This window comes from Squalius cephalus (assembly GCF_949319135.1).
Source record: "Squalius cephalus genome assembly, chromosome: 9".
In the NCBI taxonomy this organism is placed as follows: Eukaryota; Metazoa; Chordata; class Actinopteri; order Cypriniformes; family Leuciscidae; genus Squalius; species Squalius cephalus.
The window spans coordinates 33494005-33514491 of NC_137130.1; the positions used below are offsets into that span (position 1 = coordinate 33494005).

At 39.5% G+C, this 20487-nt stretch overlaps 1 protein-coding gene across 1 annotated transcript in view; it reads right to left on the reverse strand.

The window, feature by feature from the left end:
* The window catches only part of mylka (myosin, light chain kinase a), a 114832-nt gene that overhangs the window by 24203 nt on the left and 70142 nt on the right, over positions 1–20487 (reverse strand). The window contains exons 12-18 of the mRNA XM_079880243.1: positions 16724–16861; positions 15821–16018; positions 15439–15691; positions 14655–14738; positions 13527–14314; positions 12460–12576; positions 10215–10277 (exon numbers count right to left, since the gene is read on the reverse strand). Coding sequence (XP_079736369.1) covers positions 10215–10277; positions 12460–12576; positions 13527–14314; positions 14655–14738; positions 15439–15691; positions 15821–16018; positions 16724–16861 — 1641 coding nt within the window. The remainder of the gene's footprint in view (positions 1–10214; positions 10278–12459; positions 12577–13526; positions 14315–14654; positions 14739–15438; positions 15692–15820; positions 16019–16723; positions 16862–20487) is intronic.

Sequence of the window (20487 nt, forward strand, 5' to 3'; positions counted from 1 at the left end):
TGACAAAGTTTCAGGAGAGAAGTAGGAGCAGGGTCAAGTCGACCGGATGATGGATTGGATCTCAAAATTAACTCAGAAACAGAAGATGGAGTAGTCAGAGAAAAGAAAGTCAGGGACTGACCAGATTGATTTGGCGAATAGCTAAGCTTTGTAGCATCATTAGAGAATCACCGGTGGAAGGCATCTGTCTTTTCTAGCAAGTGAATAAGGAAGGAACAGAAAAGCTCAGCTGAAGCTAGAGCATCATGGGATGGAGGCTTGATGAGCTTGTCTATTGTGTTAAATAATGCTTTTGGCCTGTTGCTTGATTTGTTAATTGTGGCAGAGACAAAACTAGAACGAGCCCAGTTCAAAGCAGATTTGTATTTTATGAGATGCTCAATTAAAGCTAAATAGTGAACAGTGAGGCCAGTTTTCCTGTAAAGACGCTCAAGCCGTCTACCAGTAGCCTTTAGGATACGAAGCTCGCGGGTGTACCAAGGAGAAGGGTGGGTGAAAGGGACACTTCTGGTCTTAACAGGAGCATGCTCCTGCAAAATTAAAAAATGATGGAGTGATAGTTAGATAATATCAGGGAGGGAGAAGAGAAATCAAAGACATCAGAAAGATTAAAAGAAACAATGGTGGTGCAAAATGATGCAGTATCAACAGCTTTGAGATTGCGATAGGATATAAAAGTCATAGGACATTTTTTATGCTTAGGCAAGCTTAGGCTAAAACCAATAAATTTATGATCAGAGATATCAGTGTCAGAAGAAGAGATGGAAGAGATATCAACCCCTGATGTACAGATCAAATCAAGGATGCGTATGAGTAGGAAAATTAACATTCTGAGTCTGATTAAATCCGTGTATCATTTGTTCAGTCGTTTTTTATTTAATATTGAAAGTAGAAAAATAAGAAAAGAGTTCCTTTTTCGGTTTTTCATTTTTTTCCAAAAAAACGAAAAACAAGAATTCAGCTTGATTTTTCGTTTTTTCATTCTGAGGTAGAAAAATTAATAAACAGCTTGAATATTCGATTTCTATTATTGCAACTACATTTCATCTTTTTTTCCATCAAACAACCAGACTAACAAATGGTTTGACACAACCCTTACTGGGGAATAGACTAGACAGAGCTTTCGTCTTTGTAGATATAAATTCACCTACGCTTTGCATCAGCTGGGTATGCAGGGTAAATGACGGCTGTTAGCCTACCATGGTCGCCCTCGCCCAGTCATTTTTTTTTTTTAAATAATAAATGAAGATAAAAATCAATATAATTAGTTGTAAATTAAATATTTTTAACACTAATACAAAAAGAAAAGAATAATGCATTGACTATATAATAAAACGCATGAACTGTCATTCAGACTGACTATTTAACAACCGGAGAACAGAGAACAACAGAGATATTAAAATACATACTCTTCTGAGTTTTATGATGTAGGCCTTGTGTTTTATTAAAATGTATTAATTTATATCTCAAAGATGTGCGCTTGTGCGCAGCGCACCGGTCATTTTGAGAGGGAAACAAACGCATTTTATTATTAGCCTATTCAGAAATAGTGTAAAAGACTGGTAAATAAAATACATTACATTTACATTTACATTTATTCATTTAGCAGACGCTTTTATCCAAAGCGACTTACAAATGAGAACAATAGAAGCAGTTAAACTAGCAGTAGGACAACAAAATGCAAGTGCTATGACCCTTCTCAGTTTAATTCAACGCAATTTTTTTTTTTTTTTTTATGCTATAGAACAGAATAGAGTAGTAGAGAGAAAGTGTTAGTATTACTGGATCAAGTGCTGTCGAAAAAGAAGTGTCTTCAGCCGTTTCTTAAAAGTGGCTATGGACTCAGCCGCTCTGGTTGAGTTCGGCAGATCATTCCACCAGCAGGGAACAGTCATGGTAAAGGTCCGAGAAAGAGATTTTGTGCCTCTTTGAGATGGCACCACAAGACGCCGTTCACTTGCAGAGCGCAAGTTCCTGGAAGGCACATAAGTCTGAAGTAAAGAGTTAAAGTAAAAGGGAGCAGAACCAGTGGTTGTTCTGTAGGCAAACATCAGTGACTTGAATTTGATGCGAGCGGCAACTGGCAACCAGTGCAATTTTGTGAGGAGAGGAGTGACGTGTGCCCTTTTCGGCTCGTTAAAGACCACTCTAGCTGCGGCGTTCTGGATCAGTTGCAGAGGTTTGACTGTGCAAGCTGGAAGACCAGCCAGGAGAGAGTTACAATAGTCAAGTCTGGATAAAACAAGCGCTTGGACAAGGAGTTGAGTAGCATGTTCTGATAGGAAGGGTCTGATCCTCCTAATGTTGTATAAGGCAAATCTACATGACCGGGCAGTTCTTGCAATGTGGTCTGTGAAGTTCAATTGATCATCAATTACCACACCAAGGTTCCTGGCTGATCTAGATGGAGTTATGGATGACGAGTCTAGCTGAATGGTAAAGTTGTGGTGAAGTGTTGGGTTGGCCGGGACCACGAGTAGCTCTGTCTTTGCAAGGTTTAGTTGAAGGTGGTGGTCCTTCATCCAGCCAGAAATGTCTGTCAGGCAGGCTGAGATACGATCAGCTACCGTCGGATCGTCGGGCTGGAATGAGAGGTAGAGTTGTGTGTCATCAGCGTAGCAGTGATAGGAAAAACCATGTTTCTGAATCACAGATCCTAGTGGTGTCATGTAGATGGAGAAGAGAAGTGGTCCAAGCACTGAGCCCTGAGGCACTCCAGTAGCTAGATGTTGTGTCTTAGACACCTCACCCCTCCACGAAACCCTAAAGGACCTACCTGAGAGGTAAGACTTGAACCATTGGAGTGCGGTTCCCGAGATGCCCTTCGTCTTTAGGATTGACAGGAGGATCTGGTGGTTAACTGTATCAAAGGCAGCAGACAGATCCAGCAGGATGAGAACTGAGGATTTGGAGGCTGCTCTTGCCAGTCTCAGAGCTTCAATTACTGAGAGCAGGGCAGTCTCAGTTGAGTGTCCGCTTTTGAAACCAGATTGATTGTTGTCCAAGAGGTTGTTCTGTGTAAGGAAGGAAGAGATCTGGTTGAAAACAACTCGCTCAAGTGTTTTCGCGACGAATGGAAGGAGAGATACTGGTCTGTAATTCTCCAGATGTGCTGGATTTAGAGTGGGTTTCTTAAGCAGTGGGGTTACACGAGCCTGCTTAAATGCTGTGGGAAAGGTACCAGTGTGAAGAGAGGTGTTTATGATGTGTGTGAGTGTGGGTACAACTGAGGATGAAATGGCTTGAAGTAGGTTAGTGGGAATAGGATCAAGCGGACAGGTGGTAGGGCGATTGGAAAGGAGGAGATTGGAGACTTCTGTCTCTGAGAGTAGAGAGAAGGAGGGTAGAGAGTGCGTGTTAGCTGGAAAAGTGTGTGTGTCAATTTGTGGATTGCTAAATTGGCCGCTGATGGAGGTTGTTTTATTTATAAAGAATGTAGCAAAATCGTCAGCTTTTAGTGTTGATGAAGGAGGAGGAGGAGGAGGGTTGAGAAGAGAGGAGAAGGTTTTGAAAAGCATGCGAGAGTCTGAAGAATTGTTAATTTTGTTGTGATAGTAAGTCATTTTAGCAGTAGAGATATTATCAGAGAAGGAAGAGAGGAGGGACTGATAAAGACCAAGATCAGTAGGATCTTTTGATTTGCGCCACTTCCTCTCTGCACCCCTGAGTTTCGAACGATGTTCCCAGAGAACATCAGATAACCAGGGGGCAGAGGGTGTGGCGCGGGCTGGCCTGGAGGAAAGGGGGCAGAAGGTGTCCAAGCAGGATGTTAAAGTGGAGAAAAGATTATCAGTTGCACTGTTAGTATCTAGTGTTGAAAGCTGATCAGGTGGAGGAAGTGTGGATGAGACCAGAGAGGATAGACGAGAGGGTGAGAGTGAGCGTAGGTTTCGCCGAAAGGTGACCTGTGGAGGAGTGTGTGTTGTGTTCCGTGGCAGGTTGATGTTGAGAGTGAGGAGGAAGTGATCTGAGGTGTGCAGTGGAGTGACCAGTGTATGGTCAGTGGAGCAGTAGCGTGTGTAGATAAGGTCCAATTTATTACCTGATCTGTGAGTAGTCGCAGTAGATACTCGCTTGAGGTCAAATGAGGCAAGCAGAGTGTGGAAATCAGCAGCCTGAGGTTTTTCTAGGTGGATGTTGAAGTCTCCAAGAACAACGAGAGGAGTACCATCCTCAGGGAAGGATGAGAGTAGCACATCAAGCTCTTCCAAATACAACATTAACATTATAAACACTATTAATAACATATAGGCTAGGTCTATGCATACTTTACTTCCCCTTACTGTAGCCTATGTCAAATCCTTAAATGAATGGTATTCAGAAAACAACAAGTATGAAAAATAAGTAGCCACGTATAATAAAAATATAACCTAATAGCTTATAATAATAGCCTATTGTGTCCTTTATTGTAAACAACATTTATTCTATTTTAAACGCCAAGCCTAAACAAATTTATTTGAATTGAAACTGAAACTGTACGGACATTCGGTCCAAAGTTTCCATATTTGCAATGAAACATTTGGATGCTAACTAGTAATGTAAAGAAGGCTTCATACTTCAGTCGAGTCCCAATATACACGTATAGGCTAAATCATCACCTTCACAGCAAGGGAAATGAGTTTGGAATAACAGCAAGTAGGACTGTGCAGCACAGCCTTTATACTGTACAAAATACCAATTAAATTAAGCAGAATAACTTTTTATATATTTGTCTGACTGTGTTTTATTTTAATAATGAACAGGCTGCGATGTCAAGTTAGCAATGCCAGAAGTGAACTGATAATAGCCTAGATGTTGTGTGAGCGAGCGATGCGCCGGCGCCATCACTTGGATTTGTTGCTCAGCAGGGGAAATAACTTAATATTCTGTCGTTTAATACTCTGTCATTCGAAACAGTAAAATTTATATTTTTATTTGTGTACATTCAAAATGACTACAAAATGTCATGCCTTTAAAAAATAAACAAAACAACATGATGAGCTGCTTTAGTGCGTCTCAGTCTCCTTGAACATCTTTCTGGCTCACACCAAAAATGAACCAAAATAGAGTGAAAAGCCTTCTGACGCGCCTACTTTTGAAAGTCAACATTTAGATTATTTGAAGTAAAATGCATTATATATAGCCTGGCAAGCCAGACCTACATCAAGATGTTAGGTCTGGCAACTCACCATAGACACGGCTCAATCCGAGGGGCGGGATAAACGGCTGTCTTTCAAATTCACTCTGCACGCAATAGGACAGCGCTTCAACCAACCAGAGTGTTTTCCCAACAGCGGAGCTAACGTTAGTTGATAGATTCAACTTTTGAATCTGGCCGGCAAATCTACGAACACATCTTCCTTTTTTAAGAATGACTTAAGTGCCGTTCTTTGCTCTTTTCTCAAAGAAAAACTTAACTCCAAGTCCTCCAGAGTCGCGGCCAAAGCCGATTCGAAAGACCGTTGTTCGCCAGCAGCAGCCGCCATTTTTTGTTTTCAAGTTGCAGGGAACCGTCGCAACTCTGTCGTCATTTGACGTCCTACTGATCAAGCCCGCCCCCCCTACTCTATACACGATGTGATTGGCCTGACCCAATTTAGATTTTTACAGCTCCAAAAGTAACACTGTTACAAGTAAAAGTTGTAAAGATCGATTTTTACTTAAGTAAAAGTACAGAAGTACTTGTTTCTAAAAGTACTTAAGTATCAAAAGTAAAAAGGAAATGTCAATGCATTGTTTTATTATTGTTGCATTGTTGTATGTAATACTTACAGTACTTTATATGCCTCTGAATCTATGCCTGCCTACCTACCCTCATATCAATATCAAATTTATTTCTAGAACACAGTTCCAATATTGTGGGATTGAATGTGAGATTGAATAAGTGCACTCAATAACGTCCACAATGGTTTCGGACACACAAATGGCTGTTCCCTCAAATAGTGCCCTATTTAAAGTTTTTTGGCTTTCAGTATGAATATGTTAGACTTACTGTTATCTATAAGCTAGTGTGCTCCAAAACAATGACAAAATTCACATTTAGAAGATCAAACCCAACTTTGAAAATGAAAATCAGGTTGATGTCAGAATCCAACGCCAGATTGACATTAATCTCCAACGTTGGACAGACGTTGTATTGTGGTTGAAAATGAAAATTGGGTTGACGTCAGAAACCAACATCAGTCGTGTTCTGACGTCAACCCAACTTTCATTTCCAACCAAAATCCAATGTCTGTCCGACGTTGGATGTTGACGTCAATCCGACGTTGGGTTCTGACGTCAACCCGACTTTCATTTCCAACCAATGTCATCCCCAGACTGACGTTCTACATTCTACTCAAGGACCTTGACAGAATTGTTGTGGAGTAAAAAGTATGATACAGTATGTGTCTTTCAAATGTAGTGAAGTTAAAGTAAAAAGTTTCCAGAAAAAACAAAAAAGTGTACTTAAGTACAGTACTCAACTAAATGTACTTTGTTACTGTCCACCTCTGCCGTCAAGTTCTGGACAGATACTTTTATCCTTCCGGTGTGAGTAGATTTAATTGCAGAAAATCGCCAGGAACTTGTTAGGTTTCAGTGAGAAGACAAATATCAAGCTTATTGTCAATGATAGTTTCATTAAGATAAGGGTCTTTGTCCGAGATTGATCGACAGTTCAGAAGTGCAAAGTGACGATGCAAGACATTCGAATTAAACAATGAGGTATGTTGCTGATCGCTACCAGTGAGATAGATTCAGAAAGCATTGCATGTTGTTACCGGCAGGCAATTGTCTGGGCAAGGACGACAATCTGTAGTTAGTCCAGATGCATGGAAGAGCATCAGGCTTAAAGCGAAAGGTACTTTTGAAGAACTCTTACAATTAAGCACACTTCTTTACATGTACAGAAACCTATGAATATTAAAGAGACCATATTGAAAAACTAGTGAGATCAAAAGAAAGAATAATTTAATCACAATTACATAATTTATCCACACAAAAGTGGCCTTATTATTTTATTTATATTATATTATCTGCAAGTACAGTTTTTTTTTAAATATACTTTTAAGATTTGTAGACTAAAAGTCAAACAATTGAGCACATTTCTTTTTCACAAGGGAGTTTTTAGCAGTCTTCTTTTACTTTCTTTGAATTGACAGGTTTGTGGATTTTTTTTTTTTGTTGTTGAAATTTTCACCTTTATATAGAACTAAATTTGTAACTGTAGACTAAAAGTGCATATTCAAAACAATTGAGCACATTTCTTTTTCACAAGGGAGAATTTAGCAGTCTTCTTTTACTTTCTTTGAGTTGACAGGTTTGTGGATTTTTTTCGCCTTTATATAGAACTAAATTAGTAACTGTGGAAACCATTATGTTTTTTTTCTTAACGCTAAACTACACCCCAATATAGATACAATGTCAACTGTATCTAATGTTTGTTTTTTATGACTTAAACAAAAAAATACTAACACAAAGCAACAGAGTGTTGCGACAGGATAAACAGGGAAAAATAAATGTAGCAACACAATAAACCCAGAAACAAAAGAAAAAATACATAAATATACATAGATCATACATACATAAATCCAATAGTAGATCTAGGCATGTGGAGCTGGGGGAGGATGAAGGTTTCAAAGGAGCTCTGATAGTGCGCTGCAGGACTAGCTTACAGCAAACAATGACAAACTTTTTTTTTTTTTTCTATCTTTGATGACTGAAGTATTTGTACATGTTGGTACCATAAACATACAGGGTGAGGTGAGTTACAAGGCAAAGTTTAATATTTAGTTAGGTTAAAGATTCAATGCTAACAGTGATGCTTTCCTAACAAGCACAACTAATAGCATAGAGATACAAATATAAGCCATTAGAACAGAGGAATGTAACAAGCATGACGTAAGTTGCAGTGGTTGTTTCTGAACTGGTCATGAAAGCACAGAGTCCTTAAGGACACCAATTGGGTTTTCAATTTCCACCAGCGATTCAGAGGTGCTTTGGAGGTTAGAATTTTCCATCATCCAAGACACCACTGCTTATTTTTATAGCTTCATGATTTTTAATCACAGATTTTCCATGACTGCAAACAACTCAATGACTCAGTGTAACCCCTTATAATGTAGGACCTACCTAAACCTTCAGTTGCTCCAAAATCACTATCAATCTTTTATTGCAGCCTTGTTGATGTTCACATGTGGACAAGAGGAAATGTACAACATTAAAAGCATATCTGCATCCGTTCAGTGCTGTTACAAATGTACTGCTGCATCTCTCCTTTGAGGAATCTGGTTCTGCAGGTCCATCCACAACAACTGCATGTGCATTACAACATAAATGCATGCCGGAGTATTATGTAAACATTCTGTTATTGTTTAAACAGATGGTTTCTGGAAAACTATTAATTTCACCCATTGGCAGCTCACTTGTGTATTATCTTTTCATGACAGAAGCTAATCAGCACAAAATACCCAGATAACTTGGACACAGTTTTGAATATAGTTTCCTAATAAATGAGTAAAATCCACTGCCCCTCTAAAACAAAGCATCAAACTTGACTAACTGACTAATGGTGGTTAACTATTAAAGTTGTAAAATTAGGGCTCATCATCGCTGTGTTCCAAATCTAGTGAGCTACCTCAATGTCTACTGTCTACACATTTGACCCCATTTTTACCATTTTGGAAACATTGTAAGTAACTGATTTGATATCAGGTCAATACTGATACTAGACAGCAGGTGCATTAAGACCACCTCAAGTTTGCCAGCCAAACATTCTCAAAAATAATTCTGATACACTGACTTCATATCGCATGTTACAACAGAAAACTAAAATACTCTAAAGTACCTTTCAAATTGTTTGCAAGTACGTACAGTATATGCATCATGCAACACATTAACCTGCATCACAAACAAATAATGTCATGGAAGGGTGATTTCCTTTTTTCTTAGCAGAATTTGCTTGTAACCTTTGAGAAAACCTTTGTAAATATACCTTTCTCACTTCTCCTTTCTATTAAGAATAAAGAAAAACATATGCGACAGTTCTCATGTGCACATATCAACAGTTTCAACAGTCTCAGTTTCAGCCATTTCGAAAGAGTCTGCTAAAAGAGTAGGCGAAAAGTAGACCCACTAGTATACAAAAGCTTCACAAAACATTCTCGAGAATGTCAGGCATGTTAAAAACATTGATGTTAGAAAACTCATACAACACTCCTCGTGGTCCGGAGAGTGAGAGAGAGAGTCTTAACTGAGCCCATACATGGAAATCTAAGTGGGTTTTGCCAAGCAGTCATGCAGTTAAAAGTCATGATCTCTCTTGCTCTACTGTCAGAAATCTCCTTATATTCTCTCTTTATATCTCTAAAACACTTTTGTTCACCCCTCATTCTCCTTTTTGCTCACTGAGTTTGTTTAACATTAAAAATCAGTCAAAGTCAGCTATCCAGCAGCCTTTGTCAAACAACTCAACTGACGAAGAGTGTGAGAAGTGAATGACTGGTTCACCAGTGAACACGGACCATAGTTCATCTATATAGTCTCATACCATACTACAACTTTTGGAGGATGCAAAACCAAAGACCATATGGCAGCAATAGAAAATAGTGCAAAGGCTAAATCTTTAACAATAATAGTCCAGCTTAAAACGTTATTTTACAAAAGTGTCCAGATAGAGAGTGGAAAACTATTCACTAGTTTTCATCTTTCCCTGAATCTACAGATATGTATGAACTAGGTTACATGCAGATGGATGTCTTTGTTTGTGTGTGATTTTTAATCTGATTTTAAGCAAGATATATTTACAGCAAAAAGTAGCAACCAACTAAACATAATCTCTAACAATTGAACAACTTTGCAGAAAATTGCTAAATTCACTCTAATTAACCTTATCAGAAATCAAATGGAGAGCTTCCTGCTAGGCTTTTGACCAGTGACCTTTCTCTTTCTTTCTTTCTTTCTTTCTTTCTCTTTCTTTCTTTCTTTCTTTCTTTCTTTCTTTCTTTCTTTCTTTCTTTCTTTCTTTCTTTCTTTCTTTCTTTCTTTCTTTCTTTCTTTCTCTTCTAGAACAAAGTAATTTAATAAGTAATTATTCTTAGTAAAATATATCCCGAGTGAAATTGTCTACAAAAGCTACAAGCAACTTAAAAGTTTGTGTGTGTGCGTGTGTGTGTACAGCAGTGGGAAAGGTTCACATCTCCCACGCCACTCCATATTGGGATATAAAAAAGGAAGTACATATTTTGGAAACTCACTCTCTGTGGTCGGGGTAGAGGGCTTCCTGCTCCGCTTATCAGCTGGTGTGGAGACACTGGGATCTGAACACAGACAGTCAGAGAGAAAGAAATACAGAGAGCAAAATTAGAATCAAATTCATGTGACCCCCATGAAAGCAGCATATTATGCCTCCTCTTCAACTTCTGCACACTAAAAAAGTTCCAAATATAATATCTAAGCTAATTAACTATTTCGAGAGTTTATTGTCATTCTTTCATTGCCACTTATTGCTAAGACCAAGATAAAGGTCAAAATGACAAACCTGAGTTTAAAAGTGGAATTTGACAGTTAAAATAGCAGAAGCAAACATGTTGGCCTGACGTGCAAGAACCAATGAAGTTCATTCTCGTGTTAAGCAGCACGTTTGAGCTTCCGCAAGAACCAGTGAGGTTCATTCTTGTGCTCCAAGAACCAATGAGGTTCATTCTCGTGTTTCGCAGTATGGTTAAGCTTCCAGAAGAGGTTTGTTATCGCGTGTCAAGCAGGTTCGGTTGAGCTTCTGTTTATGTTCACTGATCAATGTTTATATTTGAATAAAAGCCTAAATTCAATTTTTTTATCATATAAAGTGATCATGTATATACAGAAAATTTGGAATAAACCATTTGATTCATATGGATTAGTTTTACAATCTCTTTATGAACTTTTTGAAGCGTCAAAGTGGTAGTTGCGTAACTGTCAATGGAGGGACAGAAATCTTGCAGATTTCACCAAAAAGATCTCTAGTTGTGTTCCAAAGATTTGGAACGACATGAGGGTGAGTAAATTATGACAGAATTTTCATTTTTGGGTGAACTATCCCTTTAAATAAAACTAACATGCCACCTTTTGTCACTGTTAAGCAGGAAAGAGATGCCTAGAGATCTAGAGAAGCTATAGGGAGATGTCCTGTAAAGCATAACCGAGATATCTAGACACAACAGTAGGGACATGCCCAGTAAAGCAGGATTGTGAAATCTGGACACTGCTTAAGGAACACATCCTTTAAAGTGGGACACAGAGTTCTATGAACAGCTGTAAAGACGTGTCCTGGAAACCACAACAAAGATAAAGAGATAGCTGTAGGGACTTGTTGACTGCAGGGGTATGTATTGGAAAGCAAGACACTAAGATCTAGAGATGGATGACAGAAACAGTACACAGGGATCTACAGTGGATAAAATGGAAAGAATATTGAAATTGGACATGACCCTGTTAAGCAGAACAGAGATGACTGTAGAATCAAGTCTTGTAAAGTGGGACAAAATTATAATGAACAGCTGTGAGGACATAACATGGAAAGCAAAACAGTGACATAGAAAGAGCTGTAGGGACATGTTCATTAGGACAGAGAAATCTAGATATGACTGGTAAGACATGTCCTGTAAAGCAGAACAGAAACAAGAGATCACTGTTTGAATATGCTAGCCTGTCCAAATGGATCTAGATATGGTTGTGGGAAGATGTCCTGTCAAGTAAGACAGAGAGATCTTGAGATCTTTTGAACCTGACAGGGAGATCTAGAAATGGCTTTATTGTCTTGTTAAATAGGATAAATGCATCCAAAGACAGTTAAACACATCCTCTAAAGTGGAAAAGAGAGATCCATAAATGGTTGTAAAGACATGTCCTGGAAACCAGAAGAAAGAGACATGTCATTTAATCAGGACGGAGGGATCTAGAGTCGACTGCAGGGACATGTCCAGCAAAGCAGGACACAGAAATTTAGAGATGTCATTGGGACATGACCTGTAAAGTCAAACAGAGATCCAGAGATGATTGTCAAAACATGTTATGCAGGTCATAGAGATTCAGAGACAGCTGTAAAGACATATCCTACGAAGCGAAACGAGGAGATCTCAGGACATGGCATGTAAGGGATGCAATGCAGCCTGATCTGGTCAGTAATTACCGGAAGCTGCAGAACCCAGGCAGAGACTCTAGGGAGGGAGACATACTGCCCAGCCCAAAACAGACAGACTCAGACCATAATATTCTCAAAGAAACCAAGCGTTCTGACATAGTTCTCAAGTAGAGAGAGAAATAATTATGTTGTGTTGTACAATTCAAAACTTTGAGTTGTAAAAAATAAATTACTAAACACAAAAAATACAGACACTCTTAACACATAGGGCTAGAGTACGTCTCATCTCTCAGAGATCCTATTGAGTTTCATAGAGTAGATACAGGAAAAACATGCTGCAAACACATTTATTGTACTGGAGTGTTATAATATAAACTCACCGTCCACTAGGACCATACAGGAACATTCTGCCTTTCCCTCGTTGGTCTCTGCCCTGCACACATATTGTCCTTCATCCTCAGGTAGAGCTTTATCAATGGATAGAGAGCACTGACCACCTGCTTACACACACATATAAACACACATTAAACAGTGATGCTCAGAGGGTTGAAGAATCCCCTACTTTTACAGGAAAGTTAATCTACAGTATACTGATAGTATCTGCTGCATGCTGGAAATTATCACATAAATCATTTGGACTGGTCCCTTAACCATAAAAGCAGTTGTGGGGCATGTCTATGGGGCAAATGTGCAATGACAGATGAGTTTGGTACTTCTAAACATGAATTTAAACTGGAATATTCCTGCAAACCACACATGCATATTAAATCAGATATTCTTCAAGTACACAGGTTAACTTGTATTTGTCACTACATTGATTATGAGAGTCAGATTAAGAGTTTGTGAAACTCTTTTTCACTAGAGTTTGTGAAAAAATGAGCATGCTATTAAGAACACAGGAGGCCAAGCCACAGAGATACATCCCTCGCTGTACAGCTTCAAACTACTTATTAATATCATTACTGATAGCCCTAATACATCATGAAACATCTTGAATAAACTCATCCAATCACAGTCCTGCCGGCTGAGTGTCATGTGACCACTGTTCAATGACAGTTATGTAACAGTTGCTTCTGGTCCTCTTGTCTGATTGGACAAGTGGCATTCTAAAAGTGCTCATCTTTGTTTGTGGCGTTTCAGCCAACCACTGTGTTTCTCAGCAGAACACAAAGTTGGTCCAGCATTGGCTTCATTTGGAGCTATTTTGGTTAGTGGACCAAAAGTCAACTGTCTGTAATGTCAGGTACTCAATATAAACTTATTGTTTGTATAAAATGAATGTCAAACTGTGATTACCTCTGGTCTGCTGATGCTTGAAACTTGTACACATGCATATAACATAATAGAGCCCCTGATAAACACCACAATGCCAAACTTTATCCATGAGAGATTTCAACAAATTAGTCCTCTTACTTGGGTAATTTTAAATTGTAAATGCAACACTGACCCTCATTAGCAATAATGATGAATTTGGATGGTTTGATGAGTTTTCCATCAAGCGTCCATGTCACTTTAGCGGGAGACTCAGATGAAAGTTGGCACTGTAGATGCAAACGTTCCCCATCCAGTACTGTCACGTCAATCAGTTTCTCTGTAAAAACGGGCTCTTTTTTCCCAACTGAATTTGTTTTCACTTTTATCCCTCCATCCACACAATTCACGTCATTTTCCTTTTCTCTGGTGTCTTTATCACCGTGGCTTTCTCCATTCCTGTCCTGGCTTGGCTGTTTTTTCTTGTTGCCTAACACTGATCTAAAGTCAACAGCTTCATTTTTGTTGGGCTGTGTTTTCACTAAGGATCCAGGACCAGGTTTGGGGGCTGGGGTTCCTTTCTTTCCCAGTACTGCTCTGAAGTCCACCTGTTGTGGAGAGTTGACTTTACGTTCCTCTTCCGTCAGCGTCTTAGGCTTGATCTGCCGTTGAAGGTTCCCCCTGAAGTCCATCTGCTCGGCCGTGATCTCCTTCAGGTCTTCCTCAGAGACACTCTTAGTGTTGACCTTGCGGCCGAGCACAGTTCGGAAGTCAATCTGTTCAGCCTCCTGTTGTCGGATTTGGTCTTCTCTGTGTTCCTTTGTCTCTACACGCCGTTTGAGAAGCCCAAGGGTGGCACACCCCTCCTCTTCTTCCTGATCTGTCCGACTGTTGAGGTCCCAGAGTGGCTCAGAGCACGACGTTGCAGGGCTGGGAGTCTCTGGATGTCCTCCCCTGCCTGGTGCAGTCCTCTCCACCCCTCGGCTGCCACAGGAAGAGTGGAGAAAAAAACATACAGAGACGTTTAAAGCCCCAGCTAGCTCAGCCCACACTGGAGAGCAGCTTAATCAAGAGGATAGTTAGTTCAACACGACAGAGTTGCATCAGAGATGACTTCAGAAGCCTTATAGGGAAATGAGACCAGAATGGGGCCCCTAGACTAACCCACACTCCTCTTTAGACAACAGCACAGCTGAGTGAGGAAGCATAAACAGAGCATTTGGTTATGTAGATATATTATGTAGATTTAGCGCAGGGGTTAAGGGGCAAAGGCTATAAATATAGCTTTGGGGCAGAGGAGAGCAAGAATAGAAGGAAAACGTACTGCTTATGAGAATCGTCACCAGACAACATGGGGTCCTCGCTGACGTGCAGAGTGGCCACTGACCTGCACTCTCCTACTTTATTCCTGAGAGCAACAGAAGATTTATGAACACTGAAGTTCATTTATGGTAAACTGCAGAATTGAAAAAGTAAATGAAGAACTAAAAAAACAACCCTTTCTGATATGACAGAATGTCACCTTACATGTACTTAAATGTGTGGATCTCATGGTTTTTTTTTTTTTTCATAAAAAATAAACAATAAACAATTAATTACAACATAATTACAATACTACCATGGTGTATCAATACTTAATTTAACTATTTATATTTCAAATAATATTCATATTTTCATAGTTATATTATTTCATTATTTTTTGTTACATACAATATTACTCGATATGTAATTTTTGATCATTTCATAAAAAAAATATTTTTTGATTTTGGGTAAAGTGTCATTTTCACATCTTTTCACGTGAAACTGTTATGGAGACTGAAATCGTTTTCGATTGATAAAGAATCAACAAAATAAAATCCGTATTGTTCACCTTGAAAAAAGGAACTCTATAATTATTATTCTTTTTTTTTTTATTCACTAAGTGAAATAAAGCCTCTTGAGTACTATGTTTTAAGTATGTACATTTTTATTTTGTAATGTTCTAAAAGTGAGTCAACATTACCAAATAACTTACCAAAAATATAGAGAATGTATTGTAAACTGTAAAGAATGTTTTTTGTATTAGTATATTAGTAAATCTTTTTTGAAACAAGTGTAAAAACTCTTACTTCAGAAGAATCTCATAGTTTCCAGCATGATGTGTCTTCACTTTCCTGATGAGCAGTGAGACTACATCCTCCTTCTGTAGGATCTCAAAGTCACTGCCAGTGCCTCCAGATATTACCTGCCCTTCCTTCATCCAGAGGAATTCTGGGAAGGGGTCACCAGCGATGGCACAAGAGAGCAGAGCGTGTTGACCCAGGGAGGCGGCAGAAGACTTGGTTTTAGTGATGAACCAGGGCTGAACTCCATCTTGAGGCTCTGTGACCAAATAAACCAAAATATTATTTTACAATATTTAACTATTATATTATTATAAAAAGCAACGGCAGTATCTATTTGCAGATCACACTATTTTGTTATGCTGTTAGTACTTAGTATGATTTGTACCTTGTACAGTCAGTGAGGCTTCAGTCCGAGCGTCTCCAGCTTCATTCCACACCTCACAGGTGTATGTGCCCGTGTCTTCAGGAAACACTTCCTGTATGAAGAGAGTATACTGACAGCCCTTCTTCTCAAAGTGGAAATCCTCTGACTCTTGGATCTCTTTTCCATTATGCAGCCAGACCACCTCGGGGGCAGGATTACCTACATACAAAACACATCACACTTGCAAATGATTTTAAGCAAGTTTGGGTTAGAGAAAATGTATGGAGGACAGTGGGACAAAATAAAGAATAATGAACAGCGGAGCGTAGAAGTGCGTCACAGAGAGTTAAGAACAGTCTTACAAGCCACACTGCACAGACTTTGTTGTGACTTCAGCAAGTTCATGTGTTGTTGAGGTCACATGTTCATGCAAATACACAGTCAGGAGACTCCTCAGATGCGGTCGTTACACAGGAAGTGCTCACCATTATATAATCACTAGAACCAAATCATCTGCACAAACATACTCTTGAGGGAGTACAAAGGAAATTCCATTCATTACAACTAAACACAGCAAAACACACAATCTATTGAAAAATAAGGATTTAGGAAATTTTGGCGCAATTTAAATTTTACAAACCTGCATTAGAACATGGTATGCTTAAATGAATCGCTCAGGACAACAGTGGCATTACAATCTTAGTGACCACTGTTTTTAAATATATAGCTTGCAGAGAATATATATATATATAAATCAAAGTTGTCATTTTACATCTATTGCAGTGATTTTTGTTGTTGTGAGAGGGATGTTGTTGTTTGATGTTGTTCGTATTTGTAATGTGTGAATTTCCAAAAGGACAATAAACTACACTTAATCTTACTCTGCTTTCCTCCTAGATTGAAAAACTGAAGGTTGTTTCATACCTGTCACCTCCACGGTCATGGTCACCTGACTGCCGTCCATAACTCTGAGATCCTGCAGACCTTTGAGGAACACCGGGGCAGACGGTCTCCTCACATCAGTCACAGAATGAGCAGCAGACCTCTTAACACTTTGCTTAGCTGGCGAACCACACACAGATTACATGAATGATGCTAAATTTACTTAAAAAACATACAGACAAACACTATATGGAAGAGAGCTGCATTCCCTATTGTGTTTCACGGAAGAACAAATATCATACAATACAGGTTTTAAACAATATGAAGGTGACTAAAAGAAGGTAGAAGGTTTTTTTTTCATTGGTGATCTATCCCTTCATAAACTGTATATACAAAGACTAATGTGAAGTATTCTGCAATCAATAAACCGGGTGTATTTAAGAGACACAACCATTTATACTGTATCTTCAGTAGTCACACACAGGAGCATCTGTGCTAACAGTGTCCTGCACTGCTCTTCAGTACTGCATCAAAATCAGTCACACATGATTATTTTACAGAGAAAAGTTGTGCGACATTGTGTGTCAAACATGTTAGAACTATTAGATGAAGCATCTGTAAGTTAATGGATGTTGCAGACCGTAGGTGCCTATGGAGATGCTGTATCATTAGGTCAATTGGAAATATTTTATATACTGTATATATGTGTAGCTACTTGTCCTCTGGTGCACCCCTTAATCTGCTCCTGAATATTACTGTGAAAGTGAAGACACATAATTCTGGGTATTCATAATTCTAAGTATGTGGTGTCCCTCAGGGGCTGATTTTGAGACCTGTTATTTTCCCTGTATATGCTTCCTTTGAGGTCTATTTTTTGGAAGTACAGTATCTCACTGTTACACTGAAGAATTTCTGTTTAATTTTCCAGCGAGTTTAGATAAGAAATGTTCTTTAGACAATGTCTGTGAGTGCCATAATGGCATTAAACTTCTGCTGTCTAATAATTTACTTAAATTAAATGAGAGTTAAGCAGAGGTTCTGATTGTAGACCCTTCCACATCATATCTATGTAACCTGGCCAGTCAGAAGGTGTTTTGTCCTTAACCTCTTCAGATTAAAAAAAATCAATAAAAAAAATCAATTTGCTCTTTTCCTATGTAGAAATGAGTCTGAAAAACAAGATCTGTGCCAACTCATATTTTTATTTGATTTTTTTCCCCATTTACACTACAATGAACGCCACAAATTAATGTAAAAGTGCTCATATTTTAACAATACAGTAGCTATGAACTACAGTTAAAACATATACAGTATGTGAATTCGTTTTGAAGATTTTGAAAATAATATGTATTAATACTGTAAAAGTGAGCAATGCAGCAAGAATGTAGAAAAAAGGTAAGACAAGTGAAGTCTTATTGGAGTCTTTTTTTTGCTTGCAGTGGATGAATCTAAGTATATTTGTATATGTCTGTGTGTGCTTGTGGGTGTGTTTATGTGTACTTGCTGATTGATTTGATAAATAATCAATTGTGTGCATTTTCGTATCAAGGCATCAGTGTGTGTGGAGTGTTTGTGTGTGTTGCTGTGTATTCACTTATTTCACGTTCACTTTTTCTGTCTCTCACTAAAACCAAAAAGTAAATGACAGTTTATAGCTCACCTGCAATTGGTGCATAATGCAGCAGCATGGCTTTTAACTGGGATGAGAAAAAGGGAGCCTTTTACTCCTATATTAGCACCTTTACATTGGCTTCCTGTGAAATTTAGGATTTATTTCATAATGATCCATTTTGTTACACTAGCAGGCCATGTGCCCCAGTATATTAGTTGTCTCTTTCTTCAGTCTCTCTCTAGAACCCTTATAAGTGTGACAGCAAACACCAATCAGATTCTTATAATGAACAAAAAAAAAAAAAAAAAAAAATTCTTACTTACATTTGTGTTCTGGGAGGACTTATTCTGGCTTCGCTCCCTGTTATCTCTGTCATGGCCAAGAACACCAAATATGAACTCTCTGCCTGCCCTGTTATAGCCAAGGAGGCCATCTATGAACTCTCTGACTGCCCTGTTATGGCCAAGGAGGCCATCTATGAACTCTCTGACTGCCCTGTTATGGCCAAGGAGCCAATCTATGAATGCTCAGCTTACCCTGTCATAATCAGAGAGGCCATCTATGAACCCATTGTTTGCCCAGTCACAACCATGAAGACTGATTATGACCATTCTATGCTACAGTATCTGTTGATTCTGTTAGCCCATTATGAACTCTCTAAACTTCCTGTAATGGTCACAGAAGCCGATTTTGAACTCTTTGAACTCTCTGTTATGGCCATTGAGGCCGTCAATAATCTCTCTGTGCTCTATGTTTCAGTTTTGACGTGGTATCCAGCTCAGACAATCCCGTCATGATTCCAGGCTCCAACGTGGCCTTCTGCTCTGTCGTGCTTCAGTCTTGTCTGCTCTGCTGTGATGGTCTTCTACACCGCTGTGGTGATCTTCTGCTCCACCAAGGGGATCTTCAGTCCCATCTGCTCTGCTGTGGTGGTCTTCAGCTCCACCTTGGGGGTATTTTGCTTCGCCTGTGCCACCACGGTGGTCTTCTACTCTGCCTGCTCCGCAGTAATGGTCTCCTGCTCTGCCCTGGTGATCTTCTGCACCTTCAAATCCACCCTGGTGGTCCTCAACTTTATTTGCTCCGCTGTGGTGGTCTTCAGCTCTACTCAAGTCTTTTGTTTCTATTACTGTGTTATGCTGTTGTGCTTGAATGGTCTAAAATCACTTGAATGTTTAAACTAGTAAGGTGTATTTATCCATTCAAGTGTGAGAAGAGACTAAATAGAACGCACTTCGGAGCTTGTGCTCTGTCTGTATGTGTGTGTGTGTTACAATATATTGTTATTGATATTGTGTTACAATATCACATCGCATTAGTTTAGAATGGTGATTAACCAGCCCATACTTATCGCACATATGTGCTTATGCCAGGGGTTGAAGAGACGCTAGCCAGCTATTTATCCCCAGGTTTGTTGTCATACTTAAAGAGACCCACACTACCCTCAAAACCCTATAAAATTACATCTGGCCTTGTGGGTAAGGCTTACAATGGTTCTCTTATTAAAAGACCTGGAATCTTGCGAGGGAGTAAACCAAGAGTTAGTGAGGGAACTCCACCAGGTCACAGATCTAGCTCTCGGTGCCACAAAACAGACAGCCCACTTCATCGGCTGTGTGATAGCTGCTATGGTTGCCATGGAGACACATCTGTGGCTCAACCTCTCTGCATTAAAAAAAAGATAAGGACTTTCTGATGGATGCCCCAGTCTCACCATCTGGCCTATTCATTGATGCAGTCAATTCTGGTTTTAAGCAGCCAAAAAGCAATTAGTCAGCGCTTTGGCAGTTCCTCCCGCACCAGTGCCAGGGGCCAGTGGAATCTGCAAGCCAGCCCCGGCCAGGCCCTAGCTTCTCTACAATAAGAAGTGAGATGCAAAGGGCCAGTGTGGCTTGGGCTTGGGGAACCAGGAGTTGCACAAAGCCCGGGCGAGAACAGATCTGAGGACTGCCATTGCTTCTAGGATGGCTAAAAAACAAAAGCCCTGAAGGTGGTGGTCATAGGGCGTCCAGAGCATGCCCCCTTGGGGAAGTCATTGTGGCATCACTATGTCATGCCTCGTCTCTTCCTCTAAGCCCTTCAGGAACTGCTCCGCTTACCCCGCCACATTTGGTGTTACGGGAGAGGACAGTCCCTTGTAGAATTTCCACCCAATCTCCACTCAGCATGTTTACCGGAGTGCGGCACCCGATGG